Source organism: Tyto alba, unplaced genomic scaffold, assembly GCF_018691265.1.
Source record: "Tyto alba isolate M040663 unplaced genomic scaffold, T.alba_DEE_v4.0 Super-Scaffold_16, whole genome shotgun sequence".
Classification (NCBI taxonomy): domain Eukaryota; kingdom Metazoa; phylum Chordata; class Aves; order Strigiformes; family Tytonidae; genus Tyto; species Tyto alba.
Genome location: NW_024881278.1, coordinates 25,295,157 through 25,318,023, shown reverse-complemented (window position 1 = coordinate 25,318,023; position 22,867 = coordinate 25,295,157). Strand labels below are relative to the sequence as shown.

General features: G+C 41.5%; 1 protein-coding gene across 4 annotated transcripts in view; it reads right to left on the bottom strand.

Annotated features, from left to right (window-relative positions):
- The window catches only part of TTC7A (tetratricopeptide repeat domain 7A), a 178,138-nt gene that overhangs the window by 119,068 nt on the left and 36,203 nt on the right, over window positions 1–22,867 (bottom strand). For 2 of the 4 annotated variants that reach the window (XM_032985268.2, XM_032985269.2), the window contains 3 exons: window positions 17,514–17,651; window positions 16,952–17,035; window positions 5,279–5,383 (listed from right to left, as the gene is read on the bottom strand). In XM_032985268.2, the coding sequence (XP_032841159.2) occupies window positions 5,279–5,383; window positions 16,952–17,035; window positions 17,514–17,651 (327 nt within the window). The remainder of the gene's footprint in view (window positions 1–5,278; window positions 5,384–16,951; window positions 17,036–17,513; window positions 17,652–22,867) is intronic. The other 2 variants (XM_032985270.2, XM_032985271.2) reach the window with 1 other exon arrangement.

Here is a 22,867-nt window from a genome sequence, read left to right as displayed (position 1 = left end):
ATATTATTCATACTGCAGTAAGACATAAGCATTTCCATGCAACGCCAGGGCTCCTAGGCGACTGGGCACAAGCACATGCACAGCATTTATTATCTATAGTGACAGGGTCAACAACAGACAGGAGAGAGAAGCAGTCTCGGATTAAGTGGTCTGTGAAAGTAATGAATGATAAGCTGTTACCTCAGAAGTATGCAGCTCTAAATCTACATCCTGCCAATCTCCGCCCCCCACCATGATGTACTGACCTCACAGTGTGTCTTACTCGCTTTTTATGACTACATGCATGGTCTGGCCTGGCCTGACCCCACTCTCTTCTGCCTTTCCCTCACTGATGGCCAGATCTCTGCTCTCCCAGGAAAGTGCTGGAGCAGAGCATTTAACTGTGCACGCACACAAAGATCAGTAAGTTAAAAGAAATGAGGGAAACATGACAGACACACCACCACCCTGCACTGCAGCTTTTGCCATGGGGTGAAGTCCCTCCAAAAGCTCATGCTAGCTGATAATACTGGCATCATTTGGTGCTACACAAGTTTAGCATAATGCTATTTCTGTTGTATCAACTGTGAGGCAATGAAAATAGTAAGAACATGCCTCATGTCTTCCTACTCTGTCAGACCAGAGTCCTAGAAGATTCAAGCCTATTCTAGGACTATAGTCCCTTTGTCTCTATGTGTATTTACAGTCTTCAGCATGCCTTCATTGAAATCAGTGGAGTAAAAGGCACAAGAAAGGATGATAGTAACCCCAAATGCCTTTAAATACAGATCCCAAAATGGAGAAATTCCGTATTTAACACTTGACTGTAGGCAGAAGTTCTGGCTTTAGTATTTTCAGAACACCTGCCATTACAGGGTCCTGAAGAACTCAGATTAGTAGTGAAATTGACAGTACTGTACTATTAAAATATTAAAAATAACAATTCACGCTGCAACTCAAAGTCACTGCCAAAATAGGCAAGTGAGCATTCAGCTGAGGCCATGCCAGGGAAGGCTGAGTGAAAGAGGAAATTGCAGCAAGCCTTTTAGTAAGCGGAACTCTGAACTTATGGTGGACTAAGGCAGGACAACCTTAGTACAGTCATATTCTACTGTAAGCTACATCAACTTTCCTATGAAAATTTAAAACAATACTCTGAACTTCAGTAGTCAAACACTACATAGTACATTCTGGAAAGCTAAAAGACAGCTGGCTAAACACAAATGGCCTTTGTGTTCACTTGCTAGAATCATTCACGTGTGAGTTCAGCAAACTGGTGTGCTGAAACCCCAGCAAACTGGAAGGCTAGACAGCATGATTCCTCAAAAGTAATTCCGAGCCCACTACAAAGACATTTAAACACCTGTGTAATGGGCTAGATACAGTATAAAAGTTCCAACTTTGCTGAAAACTTCTGTATCTCATGAGCTTTAAGTACAGGATCAACCACATCCTGAGGAGACTTGTGGTCTATATAGGTGCACTAGTTTTGGAGCTTTTCTGGTCCTCCAAGACAAGTGGCATAAGATTTAGAATTAATGAAGTACTGATTTACTGTTCACTCTGGGTTTGTGTTTTTGTTTGTTTGTGGTTTTTTTGTTGTTGTTGTGTTTTTTTTTTGTTTTTGTTTTTGTTTTTAAATTTGTGAAAACCTGTAATTCTGAAAAGGGTAACAGAGATATCACTCAGTCATTTACTACAGGCCCAGTCCTGAAAGCTACTGGCTGATGGGGCAGATCATCTGCTGATGTAAGCCAGCATGGCACCAGTAATATGACTGTGGAGTAGTGCCAATTTCATCAGCTAATAATCTGGTCATACTGTCACAACAAAAGCTGGGGGCACTTAGTTCTTTTCCACATCAGGCTCTGTTATATATTGATTTGCATGACACAGTATGAATGTATGCATGTTTTTTACTCTGATTTGTTCTGCATTGAGAGATTATTCATAGATGTGCATCCTCAATGCTGTAAATCACTACGGTACATTTCAATTAATTTTTTGTTTTCCCTGGTTCTTAAAGTGTGCTGAGACACCATGTACAAAGCCAGCAAAGCGAATTAAACGACCACTAGATTAATCAGAAAAGAAACTGTTCTGTGCTCCTCATGACATTCTGTAATTATCCAGCCGAATGAATGTTTTGGGGTTTTTTTTATTGCTAGTAACTGAAATAAGACTGAAGTACTGCTTGTCCGTGGACCATAACAAATTGAGTACAACTCTGCACCAAAAGCACATAGTAGACAGATGCAGGACACAAATCAGCTGTTTCATTTGGATAAATGGTTATCTGATTTCATCCTTTTCCTGCCTAGACAACAATCAAGTACATAGATATATTTCCTAGTTGAAAAATTAATCATATTTTATACGTTTTGAAAAGCAAGATATATTTGAGTATTTGCAACTGTTAGTATTTGTCCATTACACTGTTCCTGTGCCATGTCTATCCCCCTTTCTATTTATATTGGCATTGATCAGCTTGTTCACTTACAGTTTAAATGATTCAATTCTGATTTGATTGCCATGTAATTTAAATGCAAATAATTACTGTAGAGGATGACATTTAGAAAAACAGCTCTGCTAAGCAGGAAGGTCTTTATTAGGCACGGGAGTTTGCCAGTAATATCAGAAGCATCCCTTTGACTATGAGATGTGGGAATCTATCATTTCAGTTCTTTTAAAATTTACTCTGATTTCCCTCTAACTCCCCTTAATTAAAACTCCTCTATACCATCATCAAGTTTGGTATCAGGGTTGAGCATAAGCCACTGAGTGAAAGGAAGAGGGGAGAATATTTTTAATTTGGTTTTAGTTCATCAGGTTGCGCTCTAGATAACTGCAGTAAAATTACCCTCTTGTGAAATCGTGTTTGTATTTCACACTGCACCCCAGTTCTGAGCCAGGGTCTGACTGAATAACACTGAAAAGTACTTCACACAAGAAGCAGTAGACAGAAGAAAAAACCTTCTTACTTTGCAATAATCAAAACCAGCTCATTTTCCCCTTCTTTCTCCTATTTTTTAGGGTTAGGCTGTTGCTTTATTGCTCTGTCATATATGAGAATCTGGAAATATTAGACTGCCTGAGTACAGAGTTGGGATTGAATTACAGGCTCACCATCTTTTCTAAGTGTCTCTATAACAAGGTATTTTTTTATATGCTATTTGTGCTAGCAGATCCAAAGAGAAGCACCAATGAGAATGACAAATCCTGACTTTGACCATTTCCTGGCATAGCAGCATCTTCAATTTGGGTTTGCAATTTCACATTTAACTCCTCATTCATCACAGTCAGCAGATTAATGGCACCGTTTGAAATTTAGTCCTGCATAAACATCAGGGTAACACTTGAAAGAAAAAGAATTCTATGCCATTTCTTTTCTCACAGTCTAGAAACCTTGTCCTTTCACCCCAACACACATCAATGACCCAATGTTTGGTAGAGTGCCTCCATTAAAACTTCATGCTTAGCAAGTATGAAGAGACCACAGCCTTCTTAAAGCCACTATTTGCGTTCAGAAGCAGTCAGTCAAAGAATGCCTGAATGGACCATTCTGCCATTTGCCTTGTTCTCTTCTCTCAGGACCCTGAACTTCACCACCTCATAGTCAATGCAGTCAAGGCTGCCCCCAAGCTTCACATTCCCAATCAGTTCTCTCTTGTTTGTAAATACCAGGTCCAACAGAGTGTCTTCCCTCATTGCTTCATGGCCCCAGTGCCTTCCCCTTGTTGGACTGCTGTTCACAGAGAAGGAAGGCAGAAGAGTAAAAGATTTATTTGCAGGATAGAGATCCCAAGTTTGCATCCTATACTGAAATTCAGGCTCATAGGCAAAAGCTAGCCTGATCTCAGAGAAAGGATTTTCCTCACATTTTTCTGCTGTTTTGTTTTGTTGTTGTTGTTGTTATTTTTTTTTTTTCCTCTGCCTCCTGGCAATCAAGACAGCCAAATTACCAGGGGAAGTTGTCATGGTCTTTCAGTCCCCCACTATGGCTTTAAGTGAATGCAGGAATTTAGACCATGAAGTTCCTCTAGCTTCAGAGCCTACAGAGTAAAAGTTATCAATATACTTCCTGACGTTTTAGACTAATGACAAGTTGATCTTGATTTGAAAACTTTGTCAGAGATACTAATAAAAATGTTCAACACAGTTAAAACATTATGAAAGCCACAAGTTACATCTCTAAGAATCAGAAAAAAAACCCTTTTTGCTTTATTTAAAAAAAAATAACATTGACTGTGAACGTTATTTTATATCACTGAATGACTTTCAGCCCTCAAAATTTAGACACTGAGCTAAGGGTACAATAGAGTTAAATTGCTCTATACAGAACACAGAGGTAGATTTGGTAATTTAGCAAGGATTCCCTCAAGACCCTCAGACCTGAAAGACTTTTTCCTAGAACAAGATACTTCCCAGTTTTTGCTGACTCACATACAAGTTGAACCATTATAGTTTGGACAGTATAATTAATTCAAAAACATACATAACCAAATCTCTTTGCTGATGCCACTGTAGCATGTAAACTGGTACAATTCAATTACCTTTAGCTCAATACCAACTTTTACCACATAGGGACATAGAGGATGGGGAGGCAGGGGCAAGGGGGGACACAGCAGCAAATCTGGCCCCTATAACTCTGTACCAAGATCTGGGCAGATTCTTCTGGTACTTTATTTCATTCTTTCTTGCACCTTTGTTTTACTTATATTAGCAATTATAATCCTTCATTGACTGCAGGGACACCTCGTGGTGAGGACAGTTGAAAACAGCAGGCTGCCATTCAATTAATTAAACGAAGCAGCAAGAGACTGACAGATGTTTCTCCTCCTTGGGATAATCAGAATTTCACAGGCACAGACTTCCACTCCCACTCTGCTTCTGGGGCATACATTAACACATCCAGAAAAGAAAACACTGACACAGCAACTTCAAGAACAAAGGACCGAGTCATCCAGCAGACCTGAACTGTCTAACAGTCCACTTAATAATTAACTTTTTTCTTCCAGGGGTTACAAGACTGGCTGATTCAACTTGACACTCAGTTGAAGAAGCAGTCCCCAGAATGGCTATTATGGCTTTGTCCCCTCCTCTGCTTAATGTGCCAGCAAAACACGTTTCAGTGACTCGCCATAAAATTTCTTGCTGTGATTTTAATTTTTTTTTTTTAAAAGGCATGCGTGTATGATTTTTAACAGGGATTCCCTTTCTCCTCACTGCAACTACACTGTGGCACTGTCACTGCAGCATCTGATCCACTACATAATAAGAATTGCATCAGCTTGCTTACCCAGTGCAGCGACCCAATGCAGACCTTGGCAGCCAGAAGAGGAACGGTGGGATCTGTAGGTCGCAGTTTAGCACACTCTTTGAGTACTGACACAGCATATGCTGACTGGAGGAGGAGGAAATAAAAAAGGCTGATTAGACAATGCTGTTAGAGTCCAAGCAAGATAGTTTAGCGAAATGTACAAAGAAGTGCTATGAAGTAAAGAATCAATGTCAGCAGCAAGTCAGCAATTTTATTCTCACCTCCACACACAGACACGTGTGTGCGCACAGTGCACACGCAAACACACACTCTTCCCGCTCTCAGAAGAAACATGGTAAATAACCAGCCCTGGCTGTGCACTTTAGAAGAAACAGTTTTCCTCAGCTGTTAATGCACTGGTTATTTTAACTCGACCCTCCCAATTCACAAGAATTCTGCTATAGTTTTCTTTGCACACAATCATCTTCCAATAAGCCAGAAAAGATCATAAAGAATGTATCCTGCAATACGATAACATTTTAGGCCAACTCTACTCAGAGACATGTTTGTGCAGCTAAAGTAATATGCTCTGCAGATTATTTTGTGTCTTCTCCGGTTCCAGAACATACAAGAATACAACTGGGATCCCACCATACAAAGGTTGGAGCAACCAACTGCAGAGCTATACACTGTTCAGCAGGTGGTCTGAGTAGCATGTGTTAGAAAGAAAGCCCATAAAACTATTGCTGTCTTTCTGGTGTTAGGTTACCATTAATGAATTACAATTATTTAGATTAGCAGTTACATAGCCCTTTTGATTCAATGTGCTCTACAAACATTGCTTTTTACAGCACATATTCATGGTTGCCACATTTCAGAAGGTTTAGAGGGGAATGAGGAAAGCTCTGGTCTGAGATGCTGGTGAGAAGGTCTGGTCAGCCAAGGAGAAGGTAACAGAAGTTGCCCTGCCACAGTCCCCCAGACCACCCCACCTGGACCACAGCTTCTTTCACATTTCCAACCCTCCTCCCTGCTGACCCCTGGTCCCCCAAATTCTCTCATCCTTGAGCTCAAGGGTGAGTTTTCTTCTCTCAGAACTTACAAGCCCCGTTCCTCCCAGACTCTTCCACACAGTCCCAAGACACACACGGGACTCTCTCACAAGCACACTGAATAGTCATGGCCTTTCCATATTACAGGAGAGCAGCAACACAAGCTTGCAGAGTCAAACTAACCACTACTCCTACCAGGTCCTGGGCATCTCCTCCTGACCCCCAGGGGCTCTCCCCACCACAGCTCTGACCAGCACAGGTGGATGGGTCTGGTGTCTGCTCCTACCCCCTGCAGCCCCTTGCCATCAACACTTCCCCTCCCTCATACTACACCAAAATGGGCTGGGACTGCCGCCTCCCCTTCTCCACAGGGAAAAGGGAAATACAGATGTAGAGCAGCCCTGCCCATGCTAACACAAAGATGGGGTTTGTAACCAAATACCCAAGCTCTGTAGCAGTGTAGAACAAGCCCTCTTGCTTGAAAATCTTGGGTACCTGCTGCATGGTCTGAAGAAGAGCAGTGTGCCCTACATTCTCCAGGCTGCTCCCACCTACCTAGAGCATCAGGTATCATCAAAAAAATTAAGGAAATACTTGTTATTTTACAATCCCAAGGATACAATTTGCCTAAAACCAGAAGGAAGCCTTTCTCAGAGCAAAGATGTGAATCAATAAACTTTGTCCTAGAGCTTAAACCATTACCTCACCCCTCTCAGAAACAAAGACTTGGGTAATTCAACCGTAAGGTACAGAAAGAAACACATTGCTGCATTCTGCTGTCACCAGGTGACTAGCATCCCTCAGAATGAACCTCCCTGACACCTATTTGTTCAGAACAAGTAATGTCTCAGGTTTTAATGGCATCTTATTTCTCTCTCTCTCTCACAGAACATTACCTGCACTGCAGGCAGCTGGTATTCCCAGTAGCACTGCTAGACTTGTTGGAAATGCAAGCATAACCCTGTAAGGGTCCTAGTCTGGCACATCATCTTCCTGTCCTCCTGCCTGTGTTCCAGCCCCGTAGGTGCTTCCAGACAAGAGAAACCGAAAGAGTAGAGCAGGACAACATGTACCTTCCCAGTCAGCATATCTGCAGCTGAACCCCCCTCAACCCTTGTCATCTCACCATGCAAAAGTGAGCTGAAAAGGCCAGGTGTGTAAAAGGCCATACACTGTCCAGTGCCAATGCTTTTAGAAAGGGATAGAAACCGAACCTGGTGGTCATTTCTCTGCTCCCCATCAGCAGCACAGCTGCAGGGAAAGCAGGAGGTACCCAGGAGCTGGTGACAGCTGCCCCGTGGGCCAGCACAGCCAACACCAGCACAAACCAGAGCAGCAAGCGGCCTGTCCTAGTTTGGGCCACAGCTGTAGAGCCTTCCATGGTCTTCACCTGAAGAGAAGTGATACAACCCAGTTCCTTGCCAGGTCCTCTTGAACTCTGCCCCCTCCCTGTCTGCAGCCTGTCTATTGAGCAAGGCTGGTCCTTGGGACAAGCCAAACCTGCAGCCTCCAATAGCCTTAAACTGTAGAGTGGTTCTCCTGTCTGTGCCGAGTCTGCTCAGGAGGCGACTGCACAACAGTGACTCCTGAATGCTGCAAAGCAGAAAGTCCCACCCTGTGCCTACACCCAAACACCTCACATGTGGAGTCACTTTATCACATGCACTCAGGAGCTTCTGAACATGGATTTACAGATCAAGATCCACAGTTTCCACTCTGCTTCTAAAACATTTACAAAGTTATGTCACTTTAAAGAAGTTTATAAAATTTGCAATTATGGAGCAGAAGTGGTTTTTGAAACCAGGTGACATGAAGCCTTTCTCTCCAGCTGCATTTTAAAAATTCAAGAGATCTAAATAATTTCACCTTGAAACATTTACTCGGCAGAAATGATATATAGATGATCAAAATGTTAGACAAGGAATGACAGGAGAAAGAATATCCCACTCCCACAATGACCTTACTTAGGGGAGACTGGTGTGACATTAATATCAAGGTGTTTTAAAGATATTTATTACAGACATTAATAGGCAGGGAACAAATATCATCTATTCGGTATTGAATGCAGATGTCATTGGTTATATTTTGATATATTTAATATGAAACAGTGTTTGTGTAACACTGAAATAATCTGATAATTAAAATGTACATATTCTTTCACTTAGAGTGGGTGCACCAGGCAGCCAAGCACATTGTTTACAAGACTCACTGCAAGGCAATAATAATTAGATTTATTGGTGAGGCATGTTTTGAGAAGAGCAGAGCTTGAACTCCAAGTGAGTGCATGCTTCCTACTCACAATTCGAGCTTCAGATGCACTCACATCAAAATTCAAGCCAGGGTTTAAGTTCTTTGTGTTTAGCTTGCTAATTGCTGGATAATAATGACTGCACTAGAGCCAGTTCCCAAGGATTTCAGAAAGCTAGGGATTTGCCTCTGGGTCTCATTTGGCCTCTTTCTGGGAAAAAGGCTTTTAAGTCCCCCCAAACACACACAAACCCATTAAACAGACGTGGTTTAAAGAAGTGGCAAGCTTGCCAGCAGCTGCCTCATGGGGGTTTCAACTTTGTTTATGGGAGGTCTAATGTAGAAGTTCTCAGCCTTGGGATTCTCACCAAGTTTAAGGAGATTGATGACCATCCTCCCTTTGTTATGACCAATGAAGCATAGAGCTCAAATCAGGTTATGGACTGAAAACAGTGCTTTAATGGGAATGTTCAGCCATCAAAAAAAAAAAGGGTGAACTGTGTAAGGGACTTAAGAACTTCAGTTACCTGAGTTGGGCATCTCCATCCTTCACATACCAACAACTCTGTGCTTTTTGCAATGGAGACAGGGAAGGACATGACAATACTGTACCATATTTAAATCCATCTATATGAAACTGGTTTTCTGACTTTTTTTTCCCCTCACCTAATCTACCTGCATACAATATTTTCCTTCTGCAGAGATCACAAACATGCTCCACAATAATTTATGAAAAGAAAATTAGGAAAGACAGTTTCTGGGAAGTAGTATGAAATACTGACAAGTGGCTGCTTTTGGTACAGACTTCTGAAAGAGCTTTCTGTACCACACCCAATATTGGGGTGGGGGCACTTAATCTCCAGCAAGAAATCACAAGGAAGTTATGGAGAAGGAGAGAGATGGAGAGGAGACCTCCCCCTAAGTAATTACAGCAGCCATGGTTTTGAATCCTACAAAGGGAGTAAAATGTAAAGAAAAACTTCTATCTAAATACAAAATGCAACTCCCTTTCCCCATTTATTAATTATATAACAAAGCATGCAAGCATATTCCTCAACAATGTTTGCACATAAGCATTACACAATGAAGAACAATCTCCAATTAATCCTCCTTCTTACTTTTCCAAAAGGCTCAAGAGATCTTGCCATTAATTATGGTAAATGCATAGATGCTGCCCAAATGCTGGTTCTCCTAGCTCGCTGCAACACAATTTTCATTCTTTCCCCTCCTCTTCTCTTCTACTCTACCAAAGCAACAAAAGAAAGATGTCAGAGATTAGTTTCATATTTAGAAGATAACGAAACCACAAATGTAAGTAAAAGGAAGAAGAATTTCCAGACAGTAAATCATGCCAGGCAGACTTGATACATCATAAACAGTTGCTCCTCTCTTGCAAAGGTTCCAAAAACCTTCTTTGGTAATACTTTTCAGCCAGAGGGGAAAATGTTCCTTAAGGTAGACAGCATCATTCCCAATTCACCTGGCAGTTTAGTACCCTGATGAATCTCCACAATTAGCACTGCTTTATTTCTAGCATCATCCTGTCTGGTTTTTAAAACTGCACTATTTCAATGGGATGTGGGGAACGGGTGGAAGTCTTTCATCATCATGCAAGAGTTAGTATTCCTCATATCCTGTGATTCACAGCCATCTAGCTGTAAGTGACCTTGAACCAACGCTGGAAGATGACAGAGCGAGCCAGCAGTTGAGAACTCTGGAATTAGTTGTTCTGGTATTAGCTTTTCACTGAATTTCTAGATTTCTGCAAATCCCTCAGTATGAATGTTATTTCCTTAAGACATTTATTTCTCTCAACACAGGGACCAATTCTTCCCTTTTCTACCACCTTGTGTTTAGCAAATTAGAACACTGCAGTTCAGCAGCTTCAAATACTCACTTTTAAAAGTGCCTCTTAAATTCTAAGATCTATAAGCATAAATTTGTCCTTGCTAATGTGACAAACACCCCACATCACACTTTCTGTCAAGAAAAGAGAGTTAAGCCTGAAGGCAATTACATAGCCCACCTAGGTATTCTGCTTTACAGTCAGGCATCTTTGGAAATTTCCATTTTTTTGTACTATCTACAGCACACAGGCACACTTTTTTCTAATCTTTCTTTTGCACCAAAGGAAACCAAACTATTAAATATCCCCCAGATAGCTGACCTTTGTAACAGGATCTTTAACCAATGAATGTTCAATATTTTAACTTTCATTCCCCAGCAATGCTATTTAAGGAGCCATCTGAGGCCTCTGCTGCTCCCAAGGTTCCTGCCTGCAACGCAAAGAGAAATGTACTTTTTTTTTTAAATGCCAGTTGCCTAGCAACCAGCCTAAGCTTTTGCAAGGAAACCACCAGAAGAACAGCCTAAATCATAAAATTCGTCTGCTGTTGCTGCAGAATTATGTATCAAATATATTTATAACTTTCCTTCTAGCCTCCTGGAAACCTGTACGTTGGCAGTACAGGCATGGCTGAGTCAAATTTGAAGCTCCTCGAAGCTGTTAAGAGACATCTGTTTTTGCTGCACTGTTTAAATAAGGGGAAGTATTCCTTTTTTTTGGTGCAACACAGATATGAGCAGCTCAGACATTAGCTTGTCATTATTTGGCTATGACCAGTATGTATCAGCAACTTGCAGAGAGCTCCAAAAATCAGAGTGCATGTCTGTGTAAGACTGGTTTCAAAACCCTAAAAATGCTGCCAGCACCAGCCCTGGGCATGGCTGCGGTACCTCCAGCTGCTAGGCATCCAAGGGGAGCACAGTGACACTGCAAGACCGGCTCTGGGAAGAGCTGGAGCTTACTCCTCAAGGAAAAACAGCTGAATGACAGATGCCAAGAAGGATGTGATTATTTCCCTTTGTGTAACACCAGGCACCTCCTGAAGCATTATGTTATTAAGAAACCATTCAGGTAGACAAGCATGACTCTTTCTTCCTCTTTGCCTTAAAGATGAATAAACATAAGGAGTAAGAGTAGAGAGGAACATTTTATGTAGTTGAAAGCAGCTTTATCTGCCTGGTCTTGCAAGGTACCATGCCTAGAGCTTAAATTCCCCTACCGTCAGCATATCTTATCTATATGGTAACGTCCCTGTGGTTGCCTCAGTATGGGCTAGCACAGGCTGGGAGAGGATCAGCAGCAATGCAGTTGTTTCTAAAGTCATGCAGTTGCTGTCCTAAAGGCAAGCATTGGGCTGACGGTGTTCTGTCAACACTCTGACAAGAGGGGCTGGACAGCTGCGTGCGAGGCACCCCAGAACACATAACCACCATCAGTAATCCCAGAAAAAGGCCTGCTGAGCATAGCCCTTGCCTCCAAGTAACTGCTTCCAGCTCCACTGGGCTCTCACAGGGGCTTTTCCCCACAGCCCCTTCAATTGCTCCTGAGCTCTTTTTCTATGCAGATTTTGTTGCACTTCATCCCCTAAATGAGTATACAGGGTGAGGGGTAGGAGCAGATTGTCCTCTTCTGAGCAGATGTTCCAGACTTCCCTCAGCTGGCCTGAGACTGTATACCTCCCCACCCCTCCTCTCAAGAAACACACACCCTAAAGCTTTTAATTCACTAAGCAAGTTGTGTTGTGGGGTTTTTTTTTGGCAGAAACGTTAAATATGAGCATGAAAATGGTTTTATGTATTGTGTACACTAATAATAATAATATGCATCCACTAGGCATGAGAGTCCAGTGTAAGACTGCTGCAAGCTGAATAGCTCAATTAGGGTATTCAGCGCTTTTAGGCTAAGTAGACTCAGTGTTCACAGAACAATTTCACATCTACCCTTGAAGAACCCCTCCCCCTCACTATCCTTCAGAAAATGGCACATCACTGTCACTAAATACTAATCTTGACGCCTTGGCTGGTAGGTAGAAGAGTGGAATCAACGTTGCATCATGTTGTTCAAGGCACATATTTTACCAGTTTAACATTCCCTTAAGCAGTACGACAGGTAAAAAAAGCCACGATGCAGATCTAGAAGGCTTTCTGAAGTACTGTCAATTTAAGCTAGAGCCCAATCCCACAAGGCACTTCTGAGTCTCTATTCCCAGAGTGCTCCAGTGACACTTTGGGACACCCAGGCTGGGTCCTGGGTGAGGCTGTTAAGTGTGGAAGGGAACAGAAATCTGAACAAGGGAACATGTAACTGATACAGCTGGTCCGAGGCCAGGGAAATGTTTGCAAGTGCACAGGGACCCTATTTCACATCCCTTGTGCTTGTAAGACATCATCTAGACACTACGACAATTTTTCCTCCAACTTCAGATATGTCAGTAGAGCTACTCTAGTCTTCAGGAGTGCTGTGTGTTGGTAATCTCCATGCCGTCCAGTGGAAACTGTTTAGCTGAAAAGCAGCAGCAGAGAACAAATCTGCCCTGAACAGCTGCCTGTCTCTTCACTACTGTGAAGGCTACAAAGTCTTCTCCACTCCGTAAATAAGAGTGTGATCCTTCCTGTCCCCATTCTGCTGAATTCAAGTCACTTTAATTTTTCAAAATCTTAAGACAAGCAGATGCAACCTACTGCAATCATTTTACTCTGGCAGCAGGACAGTGGCTCATCTCCCTGACTGAGGACTCTGCCAGATAGCATCTGGCTATCATACTACTCGCCACTTGGGCCCCAGTCTGCCTACACATGGCAGCAGAGCCAAGGAGCTGCTATGCCCACTCAGCCTCTGGCTGTCATATTACCACATAGCAAAGGTTATTACTGGCAGAAGCAACTTAAAGTAGCTCTGAAGAGTTCAGCATTCGGTTACCCAGCACCAGTTAAGAACAGGGACGCTGCATTACACTGATTTAAACCTTTCTCTCACCTATCCAGAACTGCACTTGGTGACAGAAGACATCTCTCACTATGTCTTTGCCATCGCCTAGGCTTTCCCAGCATTTCAGCTAAAATTGCCTAATAAAGTCTTTCAAATTTCATAGTGGAGTTTAATCATTTAAATAAACATGCTCCTTTCGATCAGAAAATATACAGGTCAGCATACACACATTCCCAAGAATGGGTTAAAAACCAACCAGACCACACCATCTTTCTCATTATGCAAGTTGTTGAGAAGCACAGGAAAGTGAAATTGCTGTCACTCCATTATTTCTACTGCTTAAGTGGATGGAAGACAGACATGAAGGTTATGCTTTTCTGAGCTTTTTCATTCACTATTTTATGAAACCCTAAGGCCTTGCTTGCTCTGTAAGAACTTACTGAAGTGATGTGCCTATTTTTGTTAAGATGCATGCTTTTTAGAGTAACGTGTAAACTCAAGCCTACATTTAGTAATGAGCCTCAGTGGCTGGCTTGACATTCAGACTGATCACTTGTGAAAAATGACAGTCACCATTTGGCAATTTTTTGGCTGGTAGAAGAATAAATAGTTTGAAATTCAACTTGATTGACTTAACCCGAAGACGACAAATATACACAATAAAAATAACACTAGTCAAACGCAGTGTAGAATAAAGGGCAAGGTAGGACTTTACAGCACTTTTAAGGAGGTCAGAGTTTGCAAATCCTAAAACAGTGTTTAAAAAAAAAAAAAATAATGAAGAGACCCCCAAGTTTCTAGCATTTACAAGTTGATAAAACTGTTCCTGTTGTACCCAGAATTTATGAACATGATTTGCTGTACTGCAGAACAAGTAACGCTGCAGGATGTGAGATTTCATTACCAAGAAATGAGATCAGGAATTGGCTCTGACCGAGACAGGTGAAAACAGATCTTTTACCTCTAAAAGCTCAAGTCTACTTTGCATTCTGCAGTCTAGACAGACCACACTGTTTTCTCATCAAGTTTTCTGCTACACTGGATCACTTACTTTTAAATGAACTCTGTCCTGCTATCAAGCTGTGAAGCAATATAAAAATGTATGCCACATCTCCCATTAGCAAGATGACGCATTGCAGAGTATACGACAGGAATCCTCAGGGAATACTTTGGGATTAGAAGTGAAATACTGCACAGATGGAATTGTTGGGTAAGGGAATTCCCTCTGCCCCATATAGGGCTCAAAACATTTAGAGCTTTTACATGAATAGGCAAGATCAGGCCATTTTACCTTCTAAATATTTAAAGTACAGGCAAAAAGACATGGCATACTTGAAAATCTGAAAAGATAGGACAGTTATAGAGATATAGACACTTGTGCTGCTCTTTTGTTTTCCTCTTAAGTACCAAATATGCAGTAACTTCTACGGAATGTAAAGAGATATGCAAACATAGAAGGACAAGGACAGAGTTCTCATGAAAATTGTTAGAACCTAAAGATAGGTCCCATTTCTCTGCTCCATACCAACCTAAAATTGAACCACAATTACTCTCTGGATACACTCACTCTCTCAACCATCAGCAGTTAAAAAATAAAAATCTAGATTTGCTCTCCAGCAGATTACTAGAGCCACAGCATTGTCTGCTGCTGAGAAATAGGTTATACAACGTGTAAAGCCAATAAAACTCCCAGACAAGTTCTGCATTTGTGGGAAGATACTGTGACTTTCCATCATAGCCTATCTAGTTATTGTTGTTCTCAGTATCAAGAGATCAGGTATCAGGAGGATTTGCAAAGGCACAGAGGGCAGCAACGTGCTAACTCCAGCTGAATGCCAAGAGGAGCTGGACCTGACTTATAAACCACCAACCTGACATAGGCCAGCACAAGGTATTAGCACCATGGCACCAAGCTCATTGTTTAAGCTTCGGGTTTCCCTATACATGATTGAGTCTAGCCAACATTTTCATACTTGGAACTAGACTTTGAAATGCTTGTACTGGACTCCTATGGGAACCTGTGAGCCTCTTCTTCACTAAACATCTCCCTTCAGCTCCCTGATGATCTAACATGCTTTGCCAAGGTTTTGGTGTCTCCTTTTGACTGTAACAGATCTAGCCGATTTATGAGGCAACTGTGGAGTCACAGAACAGAGTCAGAGTTTGCAAGGTCCCACCAAGTACACCCTTGGTGCATCACAGTGGGGTCACTACTGACCGATATTTATCTAGGGGGTTCCACAGATCCCCAGTGACACAGACTCCACAGACAATCTTCTCCTAGTCTATCACTCTCATTTGTTTTGCTTTTTAATAGGAAACATGAACTTGTGTTGCTGCAACTGGAAGCCATCGCATCTTGTCCTACCCACCATAGACAAGATTAATCCCTTCTAAAAGCTCTTAAATACTTGTTTCTCTCGGACTTTTTTCTCCCCTTTAAGGTAAAAAAAAATTCAATTCTTTCAATCTTTCCACAGTCCTGCTTACTATACCCTTAGCCATCCTTGAGGCACTTTATTAGACTTTCTCTTCCTGTTCTGCCATTTTCTTTAAGTATAATGCATAACAACAGACTTCCAAGATAAGGCTTTGCTTTTGCTCACAGAAGTGAAGGATTCCCTTCAGACATCTGCCAAGCTTTGCTGCCACTTATATATCACGCGATGACAAATTCTTTGCAAAAGCATGCCACTGTATATTCATCTCCCACTTCCATGCCAAAGCCACTGTTTCCAACTCAGCTTACAGCCATAAAAGGGCAGTAGAAGTTATAATTTGGCAGATGACTGCTAGTTGGTGGTCTCTGCCCAGTTCCACATGGATTCTGCAATACTCCATGGGCACCGAATATAGGACCATATTAAGTGGTCTACTACCGCACAGCATTAATTTGCTCACACCTCCTAAAAATGTAGGCATGGACCCCCAGAACAAACAGGATAAATTTTGTACCATCCATGTTTCCTGTAGGAAGTCTACTCTTTTAAGACTGCTAAAGAAAAGCTCCTGATGCCTCTGCCTACCTTTCGCAAACAGACTACACCCATCTCAGTGGTTAACTAGTAACTTTGACAAATACCACACTAACTTTAAAAAGCTCACACTAAAACACACATCCATGCAAACATTCACACATCATTTCTTTTTCTACACTATCTTTTGCATCAAGCACTTAAATATTAACCCTTGCAAGCTCTCTATGAAAAAGCATGACCTTGGTCAGATGGAGAAACCAAAGCTTAAAGAGAGGTCAGGTCAACTGCCCAAAGACACAGAGTGAGCTGATGACAGCTTTAGACATCAGTATCTTTCTTACACTAAGCTCATTTATGTTGAGCCTGCAGAGAACAGACAGTTGTATAATGCTTTTCAATTCACAACTATGCACAAAATCTGTCTTCTCTTTGATAACGAGAAGCAAACACTACATGGAAAGAACAGTACTCAGTACCACATGCACACACCTGATCACAAAGTGCAATCAGAGTCTAAAAGGAAAGCACTGTCCTTCCACATAGCTGTCTGATGGCACCTACCCCCATAAAATACATGACTGCACACATTCAAACAAGTAAGCTAGATACAGTCTGCCAGAGGAAATCATGCCCTTTGTAAGCCCTTTGGTTTGAACCTTACCTTTCCACAAGCCACCATGGACAGGGCAAGCTGGTACCAGAGGTGAAATTCATCAAATGCAAACTTCATGGCTCTCTCCAAGCACTGAGAAATAAATGTTGAGAGAAATATCAGACTTTTTTTTTTTTTTTTTAATATCTTTTGTCAAGACTGCTGCTTGGCTCAGTAATCAAATTTGGGAAAACAATCTGTTGTGGCCCAGGGCCCAGCTGATTTGGGGGGTTTTTTGTTGTTGTTGGTTTTTTGGTTGGTTGGTTGTTTTTTTTGTTTGTTTGTTTTTTAAATAACATCATTTTCCCCTGGTCAGTTAATGGGACTTGCTAGCATACACCATCACTTCAGATGCCAGCCACTTTGTTCAAATGTCTCTATATATAAATTATTTTAATGTCTCAGGCAGTTCTGTGTACATTTCTGGCCTGTGCTGCCATAGGTCTGGTGCTGTTTTTACTAATTGCGAACTAGTGTGCTTTATTTTCACCTTCCCTGACAAGTTGCTGCAAAGAGGGGCTTTGATGGTACATTTCAAGGGGCAGTTTCAGCAGAAGCCAGGAGAAGGTACCTCAGACAGCATGACGTACTGCCCTCTTCTGCCCAGCGTGATACTGAGGAGGTCATAGACTGCAGAAGCATCCTGGAGGCTGACAGCTCGGTCATCCTGCTGGTCTGGGGCTCGGCTGATCACTGCGTCCCGGTTTGCCTGGGCACAGACACAAATGAAGCATCAGACTCCAAAAGAGCAAGAGAGAACTGACAACTCCTCCATAGGAAGTTCTACCCATCATCTGTAGCACTGTTTAAAATAATCTCTAGTTTTTGTTGGGGTTTTGTGGTTTTTTTTTGTTTGTTTGTTTGTTTTTTTTTTATTTTATTTTTTTTTGTTTGTTTTGTTTTTTTTGTTTGTTTGTTTGTTTTTAACTCATCCTCACATAAGGAAGGTGTTTCCTTTTTATCCACATAAAGTGAACTCAAGAAGATATCTGTATGTACAAAAAGGAGCTCCTAGGAATACCTCATCTGAATTTGTTTCACAGAATTAGGGCATTAGGAAACAGACCTAACATCCCATTTCCTCAAGAGTTAGAAATTCAAGGCCATCCTTAAACCACATTCCTTATTACTTCAATTGTCTGCAACTGTGATAACTGCTTCCATGGTTGATAGCTTTTGATATTCCATGGAAGATATTTTGTCTTCTGTGTTTGCACTTGATTTCTTCCCAATAGCATGTGTTTTTGCTGTTCTTTTCTGCTACTGACTTTTATTTCTTAATTTAAGCAGGTTGCCTTAGTAATCAGATTTGCCTGTCATCAATTTAATGTAATTGGAGGTCTGGGCAACACAATACCAAATAATTAAAAAAACCAGAATCTTATAAATGTTAATTTTGTATAATCTACCAGTGCATTGCTCAGCCTAGATCAAAAAGAAACATTACTTTTGACAGAAAATGATCAGTCTAGCAATTTTCAAGGATGTCCCAAATTACCATATGCCACAGGCTCAGATTTACCTCAAGACCCAGCCTCTCTGTTTTCTGAGCACAAGGAGGGAGATTTCAATCCCAGAGTAAACGGAAAAGCCCCTCTGATTTCCGAATACAGAGGACTGCACCCAGGCTGCAAGAGAGGCAGTGCTAGGTGCCATTGAGTGCCGGTGCTGACTGCAAGCACAGACACACTGCCTTGGGCTCCTCAGCTGAAAGGGGTGCAACATCAGACATTCAGGTCTAGACAACTAAAAGATCAGAAAAATTACAAAGATTGCCAGCAGTTTCACCTGACAACAGAATGTTCCCTCCCTGAAGCTGGAAGGTTATGCAATTTATTTTATAATACTTACTACTATAATCTTACATCTATTTCTTTATAATTGCAGGGAGATTTTTTTCCTAAAAAGGTTAAACATAGGAATTAAGTGTAACAAAAATTTCCAGAATATGCAGCCCTTAAAGCCCACGCATATTTCATTATGATTAAGCTGCAGCTGTTTCATCATGATACTATCTGTGTAATGCCCCAGTTCCAAGCACTCTTCATCACAGCCTCCAGCCGAGACAGCAAACACAATTACTGACACCTAACACAATCACAACCAACAGCTAAATGGCAACTGCAGTTAAAGGCAAACTGACAGGTCAGACGCAGTCTAGTGTTTGCACAAATAAACTTACACCAAACTCTTGTAGCCACAAAAGGATTTTTCTTTTTCATGTTACTGCAAAAGATATAATTTGCGATTTTAAAAAATAGTTCAGAACAACAGGTTTCATGAGAGAATGAAGTCAAGTTCAGAGAGAAAAATCTTACAGAGTACAGAAGCATAGCTCATCTACCTTTATTAGCAGAACTAAACAAATAAGAATAAAAAAAAAAAAAAAAAAAAAAAGATATTTAAGATCAGCTTGAATTTAACCCAAGATTGCTACTTTAAAAGGAAAAAAAGGAGTTAAAGGCATATACGGAATGATTCTGTGATTGCTACTTCAGAGAGTTAAAGACAAAGCATATACAGAACGATGCTTACTGCCCAGTGAATCCTCCTACGTAAATACAATAGCTTTAACAATTTTTCCTGCACTGGTTACATTGTTGTGACAACTGTTTGTAGAAAATAGCTACTGAGATAGCACCCTCATGTTCTTTAATCTCATCATCAACCTCCCATTAGAGTCAGCTACAGCCTGATGCTTTTTTGCGTATCCATCTAGTACCAAGCTATGATTTTTAAGTTGATGCATTAACACAGACAGAAAATTAATCAAACTTGGTGAGTGGCTATTAAGGTCTGCTAACAGACATTGGTACTAGAGAGAAGAACATGTCCAAATCCTGCAATAAACAGGAATGAGACATATTACAAGGATGCAACATTCTAAAATTGCAGTCATACTGAACATACTGCACATATTGTACTTTACCTAAGCAGGCAGCAGTTAAAAAAACCATATGCATAGGCATGACTAATATTCTTTCCAAGAAGGTCATAAACCTGTTTATTTTGCTCAAGCGTTCAAATCTCAAAGCTACAGAAGGTCACTGCAATCTATCTCTCTCTATACTTGCATGCATAACAGTGAGGAAATTCATTGTCACTTCTATCCCAACAGCTTTTTTCATACTGAACCTATTTCCAATTTCTAATTGCAGCTGCTCAAAAAAAAAAAAGAAAAAAAAAAATCAACAAGTTCCCACATTATCACAGAGATATAAACAAATCAAACCCAAAACCAAAAGGTGCAAACCTCGTACCAAACTGACTGAACAGTAGCAAGGACATGGAGTGTGTCTAACAGTAATGTAAATCATCTTCCCAAGGCTCAAGGTATCATTTACTACTGTGGTGTTACATACAGGAAGGCAAAGAAGGGAATGTGAATCACTTTCTTGAAACCCACTCAGGTAAATGCATTTTTCTGTGGCTTGCCTCTCACAGAAGGAAGGATGCTGAGTCCAAGATCACCATTAGCCATTTTTTTTGTCTTTACCTTTGTTTATGCTTTTGTAAACTTCAATTTGGCAGTGTGAAATCCTGACAGTCACTGATAAGTACAGGTACAAAATAGTTCTAAGAGGTAGTGCGACATGGCATACACCAATTCTGTTGGATGGGGAATTTTACTTACTGAAATATACATAAAGAGAAAGGTATTTAATTGCTCATTTGAGAGCGCAAAAGTTGTAAGCCATTTACACAAACATTTTTTCAATACTTGTGTTTCTGTTGTTTCAGACCACTAATTTTCCTGAACACAAATGGAAAAAAGGTTATTTGTAGAACACTGATCTCCAGTGTATCAATAACATAAACAGCAATTCCCAAATTGTCCTACCACCTTATTTCTTCCTCTTCCACTATAAGCAGCAGTAAAACATAGCTACAAATACCTTTTCAACACCCCTGGCATGACTCTTCCCTTTAAGCTGTTCCCATTGTCACAGAGACATGCCTCACAGCACACGAGCAGGACGGGGAGAGATGGTGAGTCACACCATTAAAAGAAGAGCACCTCTGTTCAGGGCTGTTGTGTGGGATGGAGAAGGTCACTAATGCTACCAACAGGAGTTTAACCGTTGGGAGATAGCGTAACTTGCATTATGCAGAGCAAAAATATCCAGTCAATGCCCCTTTGTTTGAGGTGCTCCTAGGTAACGGAGCAACCCCGAGACGCGCGGCATTCGCGTATTTTGGGATGCATTACACACAATTAGCTGTGCCCGCAGGTGGCTCAGACATGACACCAATCAATCCTATTTGGGGAGATAAGACACATCCTGTAGTCAGCCCCAACTGGGCCGCACGCAGGCCAGCGAGCACCCTCCGCCCTCCCTCTCCGCAGCCCAGGGTCAGGGCACACCTGCAGCCCGCGCACGCCCGAAAGGCTCCAGCACACGCTGCTGCCCCGGCGCCGACGCGGCGCTCGGCCCCTGTGAGGTCTCTGTATCCCGCCTGAACCCCAGCTCAGGTGTTCAACCTGACCGGGCAGAAAGCCGGCTGGGGTTCAGCAGGGCTTTTTAGGTCGGGCTCCAAACCGCAGCAGTACACCACTATGGGACTTTCAGACCCATGCTGGCTCTGACAGCAGGGAGATCTGCCTTTCCGAGGATCTACAATTTAACTAACAACCCTGCTGAGCTACAGACAGCTTGTGCCTTCCTATCCACATATACAATATATGTAGCTGCAAACTAGGTAAGTGACCTATCCACCGAGGATTTGCTGTACATCAATGACTGATAATTACAGCTTATTTATGGCATGTTTATTACATGTAGAAAGGAAAAGAGCCACAGCAAATCCAAAGAGCCATTACTTCAGAAGTTACTACGCATGCAGTTACGCTGCAGAAAATTAAATTTTACCACAGTACAAAGATGTGCTTCTTAATAAAACGTCAAGCCATCATATAAATTACAATAGAGTATATTCCATGTAGCAACCCCTTCTCACAGCAATTAGCTATGAAGTATCCTTTAATTGCTCGCTTTGAAACATGGTTCCCCCTGCTTTTTTCCAAAGAAAAGAAAGCAATTAAAATCTTTAATGAGTGCCTGCTGCCTGCCCCCTAATTCATGGGCATTCTAATGTTCAACTTGTGTCTTTTCATAATAGACATAATTGCCAGATTCACTGCAACCCATCTATACAGAACGGCGGCATGTTTTACACAGTGTACTGTAATAATGTAATTGGTGTGATTCAATACTAGCATTAAGAGAGAAAAACAAATGCTATGCATGTAAGATTGACAACAAGCCTTTGAAATCAAGCAATTGATGCTTCTACTGCTAAAAGCTGGGAAATATTTAGCCCATATCCTTTGGGTCTCCATTCTGGCTGTTTTGCTTGTACTGCCAACAAAATGAATGAATTCTTCGCAATGGCAAGGACCTATTCACATGAAAGAGGCTACGGACTTCTCAGCTAAGTTACTGATGATCTCTATGCAGCACTTGAAGGCTCCCCTCACTAACATATACAAAGAAAATATTCAGGAATGCCTGAAAAGCTGCTGTGAAAATGGGAAGCAGGTGGAACAGGGAGCAAATACCATACCCCAGACACTCCCAAAACTCCTCTTAAAGAGATACCGCAACTTGCTCCACTTCAGGCCAGAAGCACAGCAAATGAAAACTTACTGCCTTGTGAAGTATGTGGCAACTGTCTCATTTCTGGTAAGCAACAGATCACGGGTTACTGGTACTCCATTCAAATGTCTCAGCAAAAGAGCCCATTATTATTGGTTATCAAATATGACTGTATAGATATATCTTTATCTCTCACCAGGTATATTTTAATGTCTTGTACTGTAGCAGAACTAATTCTGGCAACATCACTGAAAGCAAGATGGACATACCCCACCAGCCAAAACGGCCCAACTCTGCACAAAAGGATGAAAAAGGGAGAAAGTAATGA